The 18,474-nt window shown below is 51.9% G+C and overlaps 2 protein-coding genes across 4 annotated transcripts; both read right to left on the bottom strand.

Moving 5' to 3' along the window:
- Positions 1-1,550: 1,550 nt before the first annotated feature.
- tph2 (tryptophan hydroxylase 2 (tryptophan 5-monooxygenase)) lies at positions 1,551-9,221 on the bottom strand. 3 transcript variants are annotated; one of them, XM_029841154.1, is made up of 11 exons: positions 8,741-8,924; positions 8,524-8,658; positions 8,256-8,439; positions 4,291-4,391; positions 4,146-4,213; positions 3,873-4,069; positions 3,175-3,310; positions 2,863-2,989; positions 2,546-2,641; positions 2,194-2,327; positions 1,551-1,903 (listed from the first exon to the last, which is right to left on the bottom strand). In XM_029841154.1, exons 1-11 carry the CDS (start codon positions 8,831-8,833, stop codon positions 1,729-1,731), a joined length of 1,446 nt encoding a protein of 481 aa, XP_029697014.1. In that variant the 5' UTR covers positions 8,834-8,924; the 3' UTR covers positions 1,551-1,728.
- Positions 9,222-10,822: 1,601 nt separating this feature from the next.
- On the bottom strand, positions 10,823-18,430 carry tbc1d15 (TBC1 domain family, member 15). The gene is made up of 17 exons (XM_011607681.2): positions 18,295-18,430; positions 17,519-17,620; positions 17,365-17,439; positions 17,096-17,237; positions 16,578-16,779; positions 16,361-16,463; positions 15,988-16,182; positions 15,781-15,909; positions 15,604-15,707; positions 15,432-15,526; positions 15,248-15,364; positions 14,973-15,073; positions 14,803-14,902; positions 13,614-13,711; positions 13,246-13,362; positions 13,074-13,160; positions 10,823-12,870 (listed from the first exon to the last, which is right to left on the bottom strand). The coding sequence occupies exons 1-17, from the start codon at positions 18,316-18,318 to the stop codon at positions 12,697-12,699; spliced, it is 1,965 nt and encodes a 654-aa protein (XP_011605983.2). The 5' UTR covers positions 18,319-18,430; the 3' UTR covers positions 10,823-12,696.
- Positions 18,431-18,474: the final 44 nt, after the last annotated feature.

Genomic DNA, 18,474 nt, shown 5'->3' with positions numbered 1-18,474 from the left:
GGGTTAGAGGGTTAGAGTTAGAGGGTTAGAGGGTTAGAGGGTTAGGGTGAGGGTTAGAGGGTTAGAGGGTTAGAGGGTTAGGGTTAGAGGGTTAGGGTTAGAGGGTTAGAGGGTTAGGGTTAGGGTTAGGGGGTTAGAGGGTTAGAGGGTTAGAGGGTTAGGGGGTTAGAGGGTTAGGGGGTTAGGGTTAGAGGGTTAGGGGGTTAGAGGGTTAGGGTTAGAGGGTTAGAGGGTTAGGGTTAGAGGGTTAGGGGTTAGGGTTAGGTTAGGGGGTTAGAGGGTTAGGGGGTTAGAGGGTTAGAGGGTTAGAGGGTTAGGGGGTTAGGGTTAGGGTTAGAGGGTTAGGGTTAGGGTTAGAGGGTTAGGGGGTTAGGGTTAGAGGGTTAGGGGGTTAGAGGGTTAGGGTTAGAGGGTTAGAGGGTTAGGGTTAGAGGGTTAGGGGTTAGGGTTAGGGTTAGGGGGTTAGAGGGTTAGAGGGTTAGGGTTAGGGTGAGGGTTAGAGGGTTAGAGGGTTAGAGGGTTAGAGGGTTAGGGTTAGAGGGTTAGGGGGTTAGGGTTAGAGGGTTAGGGTGAGGGTTAGAGGGTTAGAGGGTTAGGGTTAGAGGGTTAGGGTTAGAGGGTTAGGGGTTAGGGTTAGGGTTAGAGGGTTAGGGGTTAGGGTTAGGGTTAGGGGGTTAGAGGGTTAGAGGGTTAGAGGGTTAGGGTTAGGGTTAGGGGGTTAGAGGGTTAGAGGGTTAGAGGGTTAGGGTTAGGGTTAGGGGGTTAGAGGGTTAGAGGGTTAGAGGGTTAGGGTTAGAGGGTTAGGGGGTTGGGGTTAGGGTTAGAGGGTTAGAGGGTTAGGGTTAGGGGGTTAGGGTTAGAGGGTTAGGGTTAGAGGGTTAGAGGGTTAGGGGTTAGGGTTAGGGTTAGAGGGTTAGGGATTAGGGTTAAGGTTAGAGGGTTAGGGTTAGGGGGTTAGAGGGTTAGAGGGTTAGGGTTAGGGGGTTAGGGTTAGGCTTGAGTTAGGGTTTAGGGGGTTAGGGTTAGAGGGTTAGGGGTTAGGGGGTTAGGGTTAGGGGGTTAGGGTTAGGCTTGAGTTAGGGTTAGGGGGTTAGGGTTAGAGGGTTAGGGGTTAGGGGGTTAGGGTTAGAGGGTTAGGGTTAGGGTTAGAGGGTTAGGGGTTAGGGGTTAGGGTTAGGGTTAGGGTTAGAGGGTTAGGGGTTAGGGTTAGGGTTAGGGTTAGAGGGTTAGGGGTTAGGGTTAGGGTTAGGGTTAGGGAAGTGATGTTGGGTGTCTCCGCCCTCTTTTTTCTTTCTTCTGACAATGAAATTGGATTCCAGGGGGAGCCGTCGAGCCACCTGACCAGACCCACTAACTAAAATATCTTATGTACTCGAGTCAGGTGGAATAATGGGCGTTTGACTTCCATGATTTTGATATTCCTTTGAAAGAACACCTGAACACAGAATCTTTATGGACGCACCTTTCCCTTTCTCTTCAGTTTGTCCATCACCTTCCGTCACAGTTATCACGCCCCGCCCATCATCGAGCTCCTCGCTCCCACGTCCATCAGACCATAAATGAGTCAAGCAGCTCCAACTATGTTTATTTTATTTTGAAATTTTTCAGATAGTTTCCTCAAACAAACCAACGGAGAAAGCGATGGAATACAACATCAACACGTTCACCACAGCATTAACACCTGAGGAAACAGCTGATGCACAGGTGAGCGGCGGGCTGGGCGGGGCTTCAGATGCCCATGTAGGTGTTCATCTTCCCCAGAGCATCACAGACGGTGGTGAGGTCACTGCGCAGGTCCTGCACCACGTTCTCGATGCTGCGGGTGTCCTTCAGCAGGTCGATGCTCTGGGTGTACGGGTTGTAGTACACCGAGAACGGGCGTTTGATTGTCTTGGCGAAGTCCCTGAAGCAGAAAAGGTGCATTAAATGTGGCCTTAAATGTTTTAAAGGAAAACCTTTGATTGAAATGACCTCAGAGGTTTGATGGGCAAATACACAAGATTCATTTTCCACCAGAAAAACCTCACAAACAAATAAAAGAAGACTTTCTTTTTCTGGGTGGAAGCTTCTAAAGTCTTCTGATAGGTGGAAACACGTTAACGTGCAATGAGGGCATTTACGGACCGCTACGTGGAACGTAAAGCACGTATGGCGTGCGGTCTGTGGTCGTCTGTCCTGTTGTTTCTTCTCTACCTCATCTTCTCTTTGGCCTCCTCAAAGCTCTCAGACACAAAGTAAGCTTCCTGGAAGGTGGTGATGAGACACTCCTGCGTACAGGTCGTCTTTGGCTCGAACACCTTCACACAGGCCTCCTCTGAGAGGGCATGCTTGGACACACACACACACACACACACACACACACACACGATGAATCTATAACTGATCGTTTATCCACGCGTTGCACAGAGAGCAGCGCCCTCTGGTGGTCAGGATAATCATGTAAACACATTTCCCAGCACATCTTCACACCCTTCACCGCTCCACAGGTTCTTCATGTATGATTTATCTCGTGCTTTCAATAGGGTGAGGGTTAGACTTGACTTACCTTCAGCTCTCCAATTGACGACAGTAACCCAGCTCCATAAGCCCTCAGCTGGCCGTCCTGTTTGCACAGCCCAAACTCGACGGTGAAGAAGTAACACTGTCCAAGAGACGCAGACAGCTCGGTGAATACCACCAGTGCAGGTGTGTCGGTCGGTGAGCAGCTATTAATAAACACTGCGACATCTTTCACATATCACACGTGGAGAAGATCACCGGCTGACTTTATTCAGTTGTTGCTAAATTAGTCTGAGGTGGCGTCCTGGTGACCCCCGCCCGTAGGGGGCGCCGCCGGGCAAAGAGGCGTCCCGTCACACTCACTGTGGCCAGTTTCTGAACATCCTCATCCGAAGCTCCCAGGGAAGCCAGGCCGATCTCCTGGGAGAACTGAGCGAATTTGGGGTCTGCCAGCAGAGGAACGTGTCCCAGGAGCTCGTGGCACGTGTCCCTGAAACCAGACAACGTTCAGAAGACACGCGTGACCGCCGAGCAGCAGTTTCCATGGTGACCAGGCCTACAGTTTAGCACCAATGAACTTAAATTCATATCTGCTACAAGCTTCAGTGCAGCAAATCTGAAAAGACGTAATTGAACATGTTGAACGTTGAGCATTTGATCCCACGTGTAACTCACGGTTCGGGCGTGTAGAGCGGGTCGGTGCTGTGACGGATGTACTGGGTGCAGTTGAAGACTCTGTAGGCCAGGCCGGCCAGGAAGTCTCTGGGAGACAGATAACCCGCCACCGGTCTCACCGTGAACCCGGACCTCTCTGAAAGACACCGGTGGCTCTCCGTCAGTGCTGCTGCTGGTTGCTTTTGCTCTGACGGGACCACTTGTCTTGTCCAAACATCCTCCCGTTCCTCTGAACGGCTGCCAAGTGTTTGCTTGGCTCAGTTCAAGTATCTCATTAAGTCTCAAAATGAGCACAGCGAGACGTTTGTCTTCTGGAGTGTGTATTCAGATCACGAGTCTGGAGCTTTTCTAAAGTCACAGCCGTTGCCTCGTTTTTGGCGTGGAAGTGGGATCAAATGTAAAAATGCTCCATGTTTGCTGGGAACTAACCTTTAACTAGGTGGATTTATGCCCAAACTATAAGATGTGATGGAGAACTTGGAGTTCCAATCAAAACGCGTACCTCAAAAGCATAAATGTGTGATCGAGTATCGGAGTAAAGGGTCAAAGGTCACGGCAAACATGAGGTCACATGTGTCCCCATGGTCACTGAGGCCACGTCTGCCTTGATATTGTGTGATGTCACAGGTCAGTGGCCTAGCGTGAGCTTGCATGTTGGTGACAGGAAGTGCATGTTGGTGACAGGAAGTGCATCAGACCTCTGAGGAAGAGCGAGACGTCCTCCAGCTGCGGGACGTTGTCCTCTCTGTAGCCACAGTACTTGGAGAGCAGCGGCAGGTTCTTCAGGTACTCTCTGCAGGCATGAGTCGGGTACAGTTTGGTGAGCTCTCTGAAGACCACGCCCCAGGTCTTGGTCTCCTCGGCTGTGTACTCCACCCGGGGGATGGGCTGGCCACTGGCGAGCAGAGCACGACTTGAGCCACGCAACAAAAACAGGCTTCAAAGGTCAGAATTAAGGAAAAATGACTCACAATTTATAATTCATGGCCACTTCCACAAAGTACTTCCTCCTCTGACGGTAAACTTCATCTTTAAATCCCTGACAGGAAGCAAAAATCAGCTGTTAGTGTTGCGCAGCCGCCTCCAGCTCCCCTGGAGGGGTCAGGGGTCACTCACAGGATGGTCCGCGTCCAGTTCAGTTCCGTACATCAGCACTCGGTGGGAACACTGGTCCAACTCGGAGATTTTCATGGGGAACCAGGGAACATCGTCTCCGTCTGTGGGTTAGGGTTAGGGTTAGAGACGAGCCCCAGCTGAGGGTTAGGGTTAGGGTTAGAGACGAGCCCCAGCTGAGGGTTAGGGTTAGGGTTAGAGACGAGCCCCAGCTGAGGGTTAGGGTTAGGGTTAGAGACGAGCCCCAGCTGAGGGTTAGGGTTAGGGTTAGGGTTAGGGTTAGGGTTAGGGTTAGAGACGAGCCCCAGCTGAGGGTTAGGGTTAGGGTTAGAGACGAGCCCCAGCTGAGGGTTAGGGTTAGGGTTAGGGTTAGGGTTAGGGTTAGGGTTAGGGTTAGAGATGAGCCCCAGCTGAGGGTTAGGGTTAGGGTTAGAGACGAGCCCCAGCTGAGGGTTAGGGTTAGGGTTAGGGACGAGCCCCATCTGAGGGTTAGGGTTAGGGTTAGGGGTAGGGACGAGCCCCAGCTGAGGGTTAGGGTTAGGGTTAGGGTTAGGGTTAGGGTTAGGGTTAGGGTTGGGTTAGGGTTAGGGTTAGGGACGAGCCCCAGCTGAGGGGGTTAGGGTTAGGGTTAGGGTTAGGGACGAGCCCCAGCTGAGGGGGTTAGGGTTAGGGTTAGGGTTCGAGACGAGCCCCAGCTGAGGGTTAGGGTTAGGGTTAGGGTTAGGGTTAGAGGGTTAGGGTTAGAGGGTTAGGGTTAGAGGGTTAGAGGGTTAGGGTTAGGGTTAGGGTTCGAGACGAGCCCCAGCTGAGGGTTAGGGTTAGGGTTAGGGTTAGGGTTAGAGGGTTAGGGTTAGAGGGTTAGAGGGTTAGGGGTTAGGGTTAGGGTTAGAGGGTTAGGGTTAGAGGGTTAGAGGGTTAGGGGGTTAGGGTTAGAGGGTTAGAGGGTTAGAGGGTTAGGGTTAGAGGGTTAGAGGGTTAGGGGTTAGGGTTAGGGTTAGAGGGTTAGGGTTAGAGGGTTAGAGGGTTAGGGGGTTAGGGTTAGGGTTAGGGTTAGGGTTAGAGGGTTAGGGTTAGAGGGTTAGAGGGTTAGGAGGTTAGGAGGTTAGGGTTAGGGTTAGAGGGTTAGGGGGTTAGGGTTAGGGTTAGGGTTCGAGACGAGCCCCAGCTGAGGGTTAGGGTTAGGGTTAGAGGGTTAGAGGGTTAGGGTTAGGGTTAGGGTTAGGGTTCGAGACGAGCCCCAGCTGAGGGTTAGGGTTAGGGTTAGGGTTAGGGGGTTAGGGTTAGAGGGTTAGAGGGTTAGGGGTTAGGGTTAGAGGGTTAGGGTTAGAGGGTTAGAGGGTTAGAGGGTTAGGGGGTTAGGGTTAGGGTTAGGGTTAGAGGGTTAGGGTTAGAGGGTTAGAGGGTTAGGGGGTTAGGGTTAGGGTTAGGGTTAGGGTTAGAGGGTTAGAGGGTTAGAGGGTTAGGGGGTTAGGGTTAGGGTTAGGGTTAGAGGGTTAGGGTTAGAGGGTTAGAGGGTTAGAGGGTTAGGGTTCGAGACGAGCCCCAGCTGAGGGTTAGGGTTAGGGTTAGGGTTAGGGTTCGAGACGAGCCCCAGCTGAGGGTTAGGGTTAGGGTTAGAGGGTTAGGGTTAGGGTTAGGGTTAGAGGGTTAGGGTTAGGGTTAGGGTTAGGGTTAGAGACGAGCCCCAGCTGAGGAGGCTAATCTGGAAAAACCGCAGTCTGTCGGCTGCGCCGAAGCTGCACACAAGTACAAACACTTGAATTCTCCCCGTTAGCATCAACTCCAAATGTTTGTGGAAATCAGTCGCATGAATATTGATTTAGTTATGCAAGATCATCTCTTGTTCCATGGCTGCTGTCTTGGAGTGGCCTCCACTAGTTTTTTGAGGCATTAATTTAAATGAGTTGAGTTTAAATGAGTTGAATGAACAAATACAGGCAACTTTTTTCACTTTCCCAACACAAACAGCAAGGGAATATTAAAACATTATTTACTTGTAAAATGAAGTTTTGAATTATTTACCCAGAACTGTTGAGTTGGCGACCACTCCATAAAAGTTGAATAAACTGGCTAAATTTAGCCCCAAATCAACTGTGACTTTGAGCAAACCTGAAAAAACCCACCGACACGTAAAGTCCAAGTTTCAGTTTTTATTGAACCGGTAACGAAGTCACGCTCAGAAATCTGTCTGCAAACGGACCCGGTCAGAGACAGTCCGGATCATCACATCATCCAGGCCCATCCAGACCTCTGGCTCCAAGGTCAGAGGTGCGAGGATCCTCCCATGAAGGTCACAGATCAGTTCTAAGAGGGCCACATGTATGTCGGGAATACGCGACTACGTAACCCTTTGAGGACAAACGCGTCTTCGGGTGTCTTACTGTTCAGGACGGATCCGTCTGATGTGGCGCCCACGTTTGTTTTATCGCACGGCACCATCTGGAGACCAGAGCAGAGCAGTTACCCCCCACCAGTGTTCCCACTTGAGCCCTGAGACCAGCGTTCCAACCATACCAGCCCGAGTGCTTCGGCATCCCTCTCATCTTCCCGACAGCGTCGGTACCGAGACTTACTGAGCCGTTCAGCTCCTGAAGGGCCGACGACGTCATCTCCAACGATCTGAAACGCTCAACGGTGACAGCGCCTGTATAACTGGACCGGTTCTGTCTCTGGAGGCAAAGGCAAAAGACTGTTGTGACCTGTGGCACTTTATTTTATTAGATGCATTTTTGTGGCTGTTGCCACACTGGTTTGACTCATTGGCTCATTCACCACTCACATGAACCTGTAGTTAACGTCTGTAGTTTAACTACCACACTACTGCGCATGTTCTTCAGGGAATGTTTACAGGGAATTAAAGGTTTCATTTCTATTAATCACCAAAATCATTTTCATTTCCTGGAAGGACTAAGGAACGTTAAAAGGTTCTGCAGAGGTTTTCTTTCAGAACTAGATGGACACATGTAAAATAAACTCACTGTAATATAAAATATAATATAATAAAAATATAAAATGTAATAAATATTTCACATGTAACTTAAACCGATTTCTTCTGATGCAAAAGTGATGAAAACACAGTTCAAATGGTGGTAAAATGATCTAAAATGGGAACTTACTGCAGAACTTTGCTCTGAAATGCGCCTTGTGTGGAGTAAATGCGTCGGTGGCTGCGGCTAAAACAGCAGCAGAACGCTTCCAGCCCATTTACAAAAACTTGTTGAAAGTTAAACGTGGTTAATTGTTGATCAAAGCACTGAAGAAACTGTTGAATTATTTATTTATGTGGTAACATACCTGCTATTTACCTGCGCAGGCAGAAGAGACGCGTGATTGGTCGAAACTGTGGAACCGCAGAAGTTCCGCGCCAAATTCACGTGCACCGGCTGAACACGAGCTAATGGTCGCGATCACGATCCGACAGAGACGAATCGTGCGATCCGTTGACAACCAACGCACGCGTGTAAGTAATAAGCTGAATTTACACACTTGCTTCCAGTGCGGTTTGGCTAGGTTTGAAAAAAACATGTTTTAGCATCAAAACTGCTGGATAGCAAAATAAAAGCTACTAAAATACATAAATGTGGACTTTATGATACAGAATGTGAACTTTATGATACAAAATGTAAACTTACCAAAGAATAAAAACAAATAATAGGCATGTAGGGAAGTTAACTGCATGCTAAAGCCCAGTGTTACAAGCCCAGAAACCGTCCTGATCACATGACAAAGATCCCATCTTTTTGTTAAAAATCTGATATTTCAGATTTTTTAAAATCATATTTTTCATGCTGAGGTTAGAACTTGGTTTTTTTTATCACGATACAGCATTAATGCAGCAGCGCAGCATGATTCACTTTATTAAATATGGACCAACAATCTCCATATGGAGGAGGAAATGAGCAGGGTGCACGTGTGCACGTTAGACTGAGATGATCAGTTAGCATTAGCATGATGTCAGGTGTTCCTACCTGCCTCCGCTGACCACACGTGCACAGGTGTGTTGAAGGAGATGATGTTGACGTGATCTTTCAGGTGTTCCAGCAGCTCGTTAAACTCCTTCGGGCCGCAGCTGCAGTCGGCGAAGATCTCCACCTCATCAGTGAGGCGCCGCGACGCCCGGGACTCGATGTGCCGCAGGTTGACGCGCTTCTCCTGCGGAGAGGAAAAGAGACGAGCAGCTGGAGGAGGATGTGATGCAAGAGAAGAGCTGAGCAGGAAGTAGTTCCATGTGCTCACCTGAAAGAGCCGGAGAGCTTTGACCAAACAGCCGACCTCGTTCTTCAGGGAGAAGATCACGGCCGTCTTCCCAGCAGCCTCAGCTGCCTCCCCGTCAGCCGCTTCATTAATGGGACAGAAGGACGGACGCCTGGACTGCAGGAAACGCCACAAACATCAGTCAGCAACAACAACAACAACAACAACAACACTGTCAACAGGGACAAACGCTCACGACCTTCACAGCAAGTGACCGTGACAACATCAACTGTGGGGAAATCAAGACGAACACGTGACAAACAAGCAAATAACAGCGACACGCGCAGCCCATTGAGAAGGTCAAGGATCAAGGACAAGGTCAAGGATCAAGGACAAGGTCAAGGATCAAGGATCAAGGATCAAGGTCAAGGATCAAGGTCAAGGACGGCAGCAGGAAGAGGTTTCTCAGAAACTTTCTCCGGTTGCTCCTAACAACCGTTTGGCAGCGTCCTGCTGGGATACGCAGGCACTCCTCCTTTCCTTCCCTTCCTCCTCATCGCCTCATCGGCACGAAGCGCCCGGAGGATGAAGATGTGCGGCGTCTCACCATCTGGCCGCCGGTGTGGCGCTGCTGCTGCTGGAACATGGCCGAGTCCAGAGACATCCCTCTCCTGGACCAGTACTTGCTGGAGAACATCATCATGGCCGGCTGCATCTTGGGCACCGGTTCCAGGCTGGGCTTCAGCACATGGGAGGAGGCCATGGGGAACCAGTGGGTGTAGGAGTACCAGGGCTCCAGCCTGCTGCTCTGCTGCTGCACTCACAGTGACACTGGTGGACGCGGTGTCAGTCTGTGACGCTTGTCCCCTCTCCAGGTTAAATACAGGCAGGGAGGGGCCAGTGGGAGACCCTCCCCCAGCCTTTCTCCACAATTTGACTGATCCAAACCCTCTTTGACCAACTCCAACATCATCAGCAATAACTGACCGACCACAATCTGTTCACTTAAGCCCGAGTTCTTAGACAAAGCCCAGTGCATGCTGGGACATGGCAGGAGACACGAGGGGCCCAGCAACCTTTGACCTTCAGGAACGTGAGGGTGATCAGTGCTGTGGAGCTGTGGGAGAGGAAGGAAGCCTCGGAGCTCCAGACACCAGAGCGGCCATCTTGTTCTGCTGAACGGTGGCGTTCCAGCCCTGCGGTAACATGACGTGTTGCTAACGTGCACCAGCGCGGTGGCGGCGTCTTCGTGATGGCAGGAACCATCCGGTTCCTCTTCCACGGGGACGGAACCGTTCTGATGGACCCTGAACGTCCTGCTGAGCTGAGCTCAATAATGAGGGCTTCCATATGTTCCTCACCGCTGCTTAATTCTGCTTTAACCTTCAGGTGTTCCACATCTCTGAGAGGACGTGCGTGTGCGCGTGCACGTTCCCGCACCCTGAGCAGGTGGAGCCGCGTGATTGTCCGTCAGCCGCCGTTTCAATAAAACCTGGAAGATGGAGGCTGGATAATCAGGCGCCTATCAGTGGCATGCTGGGAAAATTTCCTGCCAAACAGGAAATGAAAGGCAGCGAAGGCGGCGGCAGAAGCGGCGCCGCTTTGTTCCTGTTGTGAAGCAGCTTTATGAGCAGATGGCAGGTGATACCCCCCCGTCTCCTGACGTCCGTCACACACATGAAACACAAACGTGACATTTTGCTGCCGCTGACATTTCTGCAGATTCATGAATTCAATCGTTTTCCGCCACTTTCTGGGAAACTGGTGAAGTTTCAAGTCAAACGTGCAATTATGCAGAATAACTTCTGCTTCTTTTGTATTTATACCAGTCTAAGTGTGTGTGTGTGTGTGTGGGGGGGGGGGGGTAATACAGGTGATTTATTGCGTAGTCTGCATCACAGCTCTGTGAACCATCACCCAGCTGCTCCTGGACAGCTGATCTAATATTGGAGGAGAAAACACAGCTTTTATCAACCCGACCAGCAGTCCGACGTCGTTCTCTTGGTCACATGATGCTAAGCTAAAGTAGCATTTGAAGGCATTGCCAAAGATATCAGGTATGTTTGTATATTTGTGCTTCCAACATCTTAATCCTCTGATCAGCAGGTCAAAGGTCAACCCAATCCTTTAATAGCTTCTGTAGGTGCTGATTGTGGATCTGATCTACTGGACTTTACAATTATAATTACTATTGCATCACCACACAAGTGTCTATTATTACTGAGGTGACGACATGTTTCAACGTCTATATGTGAAAATTTCCCATTTTGGACTTATTCTAAATTACAGGTCCAGTCTTTATGAGATCGATTGGCTGGTTAAATTAGTTCACACACATTCGCCTTCCTGAAATAATTTTATTGCCAAAAGTTTGAATTGATTACATGGAAAAAGCCCAAGTCACAAATGGTTAAACCTGCGGCAGGAAATTAAAGATCAGTCTGCATCAGTAAGGCTGCTCATTCCAAAATGTAGATTCTTCTAATCCGGTCGTTGACATAGTGGCTCCAAAGATCTGACGTCAGGAATCAAGTCATTATTCCCTCTCCCGTTATTGAAGTAATGCTGGTAAACACAGAAAAGCACCCGTTCTCACAGCTAACCTTCGAAGGCTCCTCATTTTCAGATGTGGTTTCAGCTACGCAGCCGCTTTAACCAGCAGCAGTGTTGGTTTTAGCTAGGACCAAGGTCGCCAAAGCTGTGGCCAAGGTCGCCAAAGCTGGGACCAAGGTCACCAAAGCTGTGGCCAAGGTCGCCAAAGCTGTGGCCAAGGTCGCCAAAGCTGTGGCCAAGGTCGCCAAAGCTGTGGCCAAGGTCGCCAAAGCTGGGACCAAGGTCGCCAAAGCTGTGGCCAAGGTCGCCAAAGCTAGGACCAAGGTCACCAAAGCTGTGACCAAGGTCACCAAAGCTGGGACCAAGGTCACCAAAGCTGGGACCAAGGTCACCAAAGCTGGGACCAAGGTCGCCAAAGCTGTGGCCAAGGTCGCCAAAGTTGTGGCCAAGGTCGCCAAAGCTGTGACCAAGGTCACCAAAGCTGGGACCAAGGTCACCAAAGCTGGGACCAAGGTCACCAAAGCTGGGACCAAGGTCAGCAAGGCTGTGGCCAAGGTCAGCAAGGCTGTGGCCAAGGTCACCAAAGCTGTGGCCAAGGTCGCCAAAGCTGTGGCCAAGGTCGCCAAAGCTGTGACCAAGGTCACCAAAGCTGGGACCAAGGTCACCAAAGCTGGGACCAAGGTCACCAAAGCTGGGACCAAGGTCAGCAAGGCTGTGGCCAAGGTCAGCAAGGCTGTGGCCAAGGTCAGCAAGGCTGTGGCCAAGGTCAGCAAGGCTGTGGCCAAGGTCAGCAAGGCTGTGGCCAAGGTCAGCAAGGCTAGCAGCACTGAAACTGGGTGGTTGTGGTTGTGATTCCTGCCACCTGTGAAGTTTCTCTGACAGGGCAGCTTCTGTTGGATCAACGTGATGAACGGTGACTTTAGCACGTTAGCACAGAACTGACACTGGCGACAGCCTTCACACACCTGAATCATGATTCTGTTTCAGGAAGTGTGACTCAACATGGACTCATTAGCGTTGCCATCTAACCCATCACCACCGCCACCAAGAAGCTTCTCCAGTTTACTCTTGAACAGTGAGCGGGTCCATGCGGAGCAGCCGTATGTTCCTCACCAGAGAGGCCACGCATGGACAGGCAGCTAATCAATGTTCCCCCATCCAAAGGTCACTCAGACGGTCTTCATGGGCTCCTCTCACCTCAACCCCCCCAACAACGTAAGGCTAACAGATGCTAACAGCAACGCATCAGCATGCTTGTGAACCAGTTAGATGACAGCAATGATCAGCTCAATCCTTCATCACCTTCCTTTCCTCCTTCATCACCTTCCTTTCCTCCTTCATCACCTTCCTTTCCTCCTTCATCACCTTCCTTTCCTCCTTCATCACCTTCCTTTCCTCCAGCTATCACTGGGTCACTCAGGAAGGTTCCCAGCAGCACTTTACTGGCTGGGTCACCTCCTGTGGCTCTGGCGCCCCCTGTCTGTCAGGAGCAGCGGCTGCGCCGTCTGAATGGAGCTTTAGAAAACATCATTAGCAGCACAGAGGGAATGACTGAATGAATGAGGCAACATGATTCAAGAAATTACAAAAATAAGATTCTGGGTGATCTCAGATCCTTTATACATCCTCTCCTGCTGGCCGAGAGTCCGTCTCTGCTCTTCACTACGATATGAAGGCAACGCTGCCGCTCCCAGGAGAGCAACTTTCTCTCAAGTGTCCGTTGGAGCAGCCCTCCGGTCGCTCTGTGGCTGTGGGAGGGGCCGAGCGCTCTGCTCGCTCCGAGCTGCGCTGGTCCGACTCCAGGCCCAGGATGGTTCTGATGGATCGAGGCAGTTCCTGACAAGACAAAAGGCCACTCGTGACGCAGGTGACCTCACACAAACACTCGTTATTTCTGTGTAATCCTGCTTCCAACGGAGCAAAACCACATCAGGAATACACTCATTCATTAATGAATCCATGGGAGAACGACAGTGACCTCCCGACCCTCAGATGATTCCGGGCCCAGCCCAGCGCCCCAAGAGAGAGACTGACAGTACCTTACAGTTCTGGATCTGGAAACAGATGCCTTCGGCTTTCTGGAGGATCCCTTCAATGTCCAGTTTCATTGAGAGCTCGTTGATGTGCTGCAACAGAAACCCGGTCAGAACCACGGACACGTGACCATCAGAGGGCGCCGTGCATCATCTTTGTCTGTGGAGACAGACTCACCTTCAGGATCTCATTGAAACCAAAGTTCTCCTCCATGATCTTCTGCTTCTCTGAGTCCAGGATGGCGCAGCAGACCAGCAGGTGGAAGTTCTGACAGGGCAGACCCGTCCACATCACCTGAGGACCAGAGGCTTTAAATAACCCGCAGATTCACACAAGGCTCTCAAAGCCAAACCTCAACCTTCTCTCCACGAGCAGGTGTGTGGGAACAGAAGGTTCATCACCTGGCACGTGAACGTTCTGTTCCCAACACTCCTACGTTTAAGTTGATCTCATCTCCTTCCTAAAGCCTAAACACAGACACGTGCGAGTGGACCAGGACACCAGGACACCAGGACACCAGGACACCAGGACACCAGGACACCCACCTCCCAGAGCCGCAGCACGTCCTGGAAGCTCAGCTCCCGCTTGAATCTGATCAGCAGCCAGCGGAAGCAGAAGTACAGGTAACCTGAGTCCTGGGACTCTGCAGAGGGAGGAGCAAAAGGTGTGAGCAGCAGCAGCAGCACACACACACCTGCACACACACACCTGCACGCACACACCTGCACGCACACACCTGCACGCACACACCTGCACGCACACACCTGCACGCACACACACCTGCACACACACACCTGCACACACACACCTGCACGCACACACCTGCACGCACACACACACCTGCACACACACACACCTGCACACACACACCTGCACGCACACACCTGCACGCACACACACCTGCACGCACACACACCTGCACACACACACACCTGCACACACACACCTGCACGCACACACACCTGCACGCACACACACCTGCACACACACACCTGCACACACACACCTGCACGCACACACACCTGCACGCACACACACCTGCACGCACACACCTGCACGCACACCTGCACGCACACACCTGCACGCACACACCTGCACGCACACACCTGCAAGCACCACTGCACGCACACACCTGCACGCACACACACACCTGCACACACACACACCTGCACACACACACCTGCACGCACACACCTGCACGCACACACCTGCACACACACACACCTGCACGCACACACCTGCACGCACACACCTGCACGCACACACCTGCACACACACACACCTGCACACACACACCTGCACGCACACACATCTGCACACACACACACACCTGCACACACGCACACACCTGCACGCACACACCTGCACACACACACCTGCACGCACACACATCTGCACGCACACACACACACGCACACCTGCACACACACACCTGCACGCACACACCTGCACGCACACACACCTGCACGCACACACACCTGCACGCACACACCTGCACGCACACACCTGCACGCACACACACCTGCACGCACACACCTGCACGCACACACACACATCTGCACACACACCTGCACGCACACACACACACACACACGCACACCTGCACGCACACCTGCACGCACACACACACACCTGCACACACACACACGCTCGCTCTACTTGTTCCTGGGGAAAAACCACTTTTATCGGTGGTGGTTCCAGGGCTGTGACCCAGAGCTGCGGCCCATTTCCTACCGAGGTAGTTCCAGAAGGCCAGGTCCAACAGTCTGAGCAGAGTACTGAGCTGGATCAGCTGAGTCTTCATCCCCTGCATCTGCTCCTCAAAGTTCTGGTGCTGTACACACACAACCAGACGTTCACCAGCCTGTAGGGCTGCTTGGAGGCTCCAACCCCCCTCAACTCACCATCTGATCCATGAAGGAGACAAAGCACCAGAAAGCGTCCACCTCGTGCTCCATCACGTAGAGGATCGGGGACAACAGGTCGCTCATCCCCTGAACGTAACCTGTGGGAAGCAGGCGTGGAGAGTCAGGACTGTTAGGGCCAGGCCAGAGGAACGGGCCAGGCCAGAGGAACGGGCCAGGCCAGGGGAACGGGCCAGGCCAGAGGAACGGGCCAGGCCAGAGGAACGGGCCAGGCCAGAGGAACGGGCCACGCGGGCGGGGGGGGGGGGTCTCACCCAGGTCAAAGTCGTACATGCAGTACGTCATCAGGATGTCGTGCAGGAGCACCAGGCCCGGGTTGTCAATGCCTTCATAGAACCGGTTGGTTCTGTCCGTTCTGTTTACATCCTTTTCTGCAGAGACAAAGTGGCCGATGAAAAGCTTCCCTCCCTCCTGGTAACGAACGATCATTTCTCTCACCAATCAGACTCCGGTAGTCTCTCAGCCTGGAGTTCCTCCTCTCTTGTTCCTCGCTCACTGACTTCCACTGGAGCTTCATTCTGAAGTATTCATCACTGCAACCACACGCAGCCTTTACTGCTCATATGTTGCCATGGTGATGGGACGTGGCCGATGGCAGTGGCACGCTTACGTTTTGGTTCGCTGCAGGACCTTCCTCTCCTCCAGCGTGCTGTCCCAGGAGAAATAGCCCAGCAGAAACTTCCAGGCTTCTTTCCTCACCGCGTGGCAGAGTCCCTGCAGGTCACATGACAGGTCGGACGCACTTCCTGCTGAACATGGCGGAGGGCGCGCGACTATGCTAACCAACCCCTTTAAAGACGGCCTGCTTCAGATGTGGGACGTCTCTCATCCTCCCCTCGGAGTCCTGATGTCGACTCCAGTCCTCCACCGATACTGGGGGTTTCCTCAACACCTGAGGTCTCTCACCCAAGTCGATCTGTAACGCCGCCTTCATCGTCATCATCATCGATCAGCTCGGCGGCCACGAGCGGATGCAAATAAAGGCCTTTCTCACCCTGGTGATGACCTCAAAGCCCGGCTCCTCCAGCTGGTTGATCTCCAGCCCCGGGATGACTTCCCCCAGCAGGTCAGCCACTTCCTCTGGAGGCCGCTGGTGCTGCTCCTCGCTGCCCCGGAAAGCATCGAAGATGTAGTTGGTGACTTTGGAGAAGCCGCCCAGCGTAGTGACGTATGGGTCCTTTTTGAGCTTCTGCGGGAGACACGCCAGCGAGTTAATTACTGAGCGGATTCACTGCTGCCATGACAACCAGCAGAACCTGGATCCTGCTGTGCTGGTTTGACTGGTCATAATGGTGTGTGATTCCCCGACGGGACTATAGAAGGCGGCCTATAATGCTCGGCGTTGACAGGATGAGCGATGCTCTTACGGTCATGAGGCCCAGGTTATTCTCATCTATGAGATTCTCGAAGGACTGGGACAGGGCTCTGTTCGGGGTGCTGACCAGCAGACACGTCTCGTCCTCCGGAGCCCTGCCAACACAAAGACGCTTCCCTTCAGCTGAGGGATCACATCTGACCCACCAGCGTGCACTCGTCATCGCGTGGTCAACACATCGTCCAGTGTCGGAGCTGGGCGGCACTTACTCCATCAGCAGAGTGAATCTCTTCAGGCTGTCCAGAAACTCGCTGCTGCCGCCCTGGTGGAAGTGCAAGGCAGGCAGGGCGGCGGCAGAATCCTTCAGTCTGAAGATCAAGAAGGTCCAACCTTCCTTTTTTACTGTCACCGACTTCAGTTCAGTGATGTTGAAGTTCAAGAGATTCCTTTCGTGGTTGTGGTTCACACAGCCTGACAGACGGAGACACACGGATAAACACACACATGCTGGTGCTGGTGGGACACATCCCCCCCCCCCCCCCCCCCCCCGGCAACATCCTTCCAAACCAAAACCACGAGTTTTATCGCAGCACTTCTGGACCAACAGTCGTTTCGGAGCCTCTTCACCATTTTTACTGAACAGTCGTGGGAAAAGGCTACTTCTTTTCTATTTGTACACGAGAAAAGTGCCACAAATCCTAAACTAAACTTTGGATCCTGCTGAAACACCAAATAATTGCCGGCGTAATGGTGAAAACTTCACTACTATAGAGAGCAGAACACTCACATTCTGTGTTGCTGCAGGGTCTCTTCTTGAAGGAAACGGTGTTGACCATGTCCCACTCTGTCTCGTAGCTCTGCTGAGTTTCTAACACCTGCTGGTTCCTCTCACCAGACACCTGGTCCCACTCCATAACTGAGCTGGAGTCCTACAAACATTCACCCATGCTTTTAATATACATGTTTTACCTGACAAACTAGAATGGTGCACAGGTGAGACAGATTCCTGCTGAGAGGAGGAATGGCTGACAGGGTTCTGGAGGACATGGAACGAACCTTTCCAGCATACAGCATGTTTGTTGGGTCAACAGTGTCCTCCAGTGGTCGATACTCCACATGGATCTCAGCATCCTAAAGGCACATCAGGTGCACGTGAGTGAACTCATCCGGACACCAAAATCAGGACGAAAACAGGAAAAACGAGCCTTACCTTGTCAACAATCCTGAGCGATCCTGAGATAATTAAATCTTGCTCGATGCCATCTTCGTCGCTGCCCGGGTGTATGAAAACCCCTTCATGCTCAAATATAACCTGCAGTGGACAAATACACCACCCCTGTTCATTGGGATCCTCTGTAGTTCCGCCCACGCTGCGTTTTGGGTTAGGGTTAGAGCTGAGAAGCTTTCACTTCACGATAAGGAACCATGAGGAGGAGCAGAAGCTGCGAGCAGCCGTTATCACGCAACACCAGGCGGGGGGTCACGGTGGGCTACGATGCTAGGGTTAGCATTTAGCAGACGCTAATAACGAGATCCTCATGAACCTCAGCGGGGAGATGGTGGCTGCCATGATGGGTCAGTAACGTGTGGATCATAGCAGGTTCGAGCGCTACCAGACAATTTAAAATGGGACTTTGAAGCGTCTGTTGTCTCCACGGCCCCAACTTGTCACTCCCGTTGCTTCGTCAGTGAAATGTTGAATGTTGGCGTACGGGACAATGAGTTTCCTAAAGCCAGTAGACAGTGCTGTGGTTGGTAGACTGCTTTTGTATCGTAAGAGCAGGAATTCGCTTTCGTAATGTGGGTTGATAATGTCGCCCTAAGCTAATGCTAGCTAACTTCAGCTATGTCATCAGTGTAGCACCTAAAGGGCAACGGGAAGGGTCTGCCATGAAAATACGTAGCTGTGATACTTTCATGATTCCTCTCTAATCCAGACGGAACTCATAGGTTATGAAAAGTAAATGCACATTACGGTGTTTTTACCTTGACCAGCCCATCTGCCGCCATGGCTCCTGCGTTTCGTGCATAGGTTCCGTGGCGATGACGACAGCAGCTCACGTGCTTGTCAACCACCAAAACAAATCTGACAAGTCAGCTTCCGGTAAGCGAACGGAAGCGGAAACGGAGGTTAAGGAGCATTATCGCCACCACTCGGTGAGGATT

The sequence above is a fragment of the Takifugu rubripes genome, chromosome 9 (genome assembly GCF_901000725.2).
Source record: "Takifugu rubripes chromosome 9, fTakRub1.2, whole genome shotgun sequence".
Classification (NCBI taxonomy): Eukaryota; Metazoa; Chordata; class Actinopteri; order Tetraodontiformes; family Tetraodontidae; genus Takifugu; species Takifugu rubripes.
This window is presented reverse-complemented; position numbering and strand designations above follow the sequence as displayed.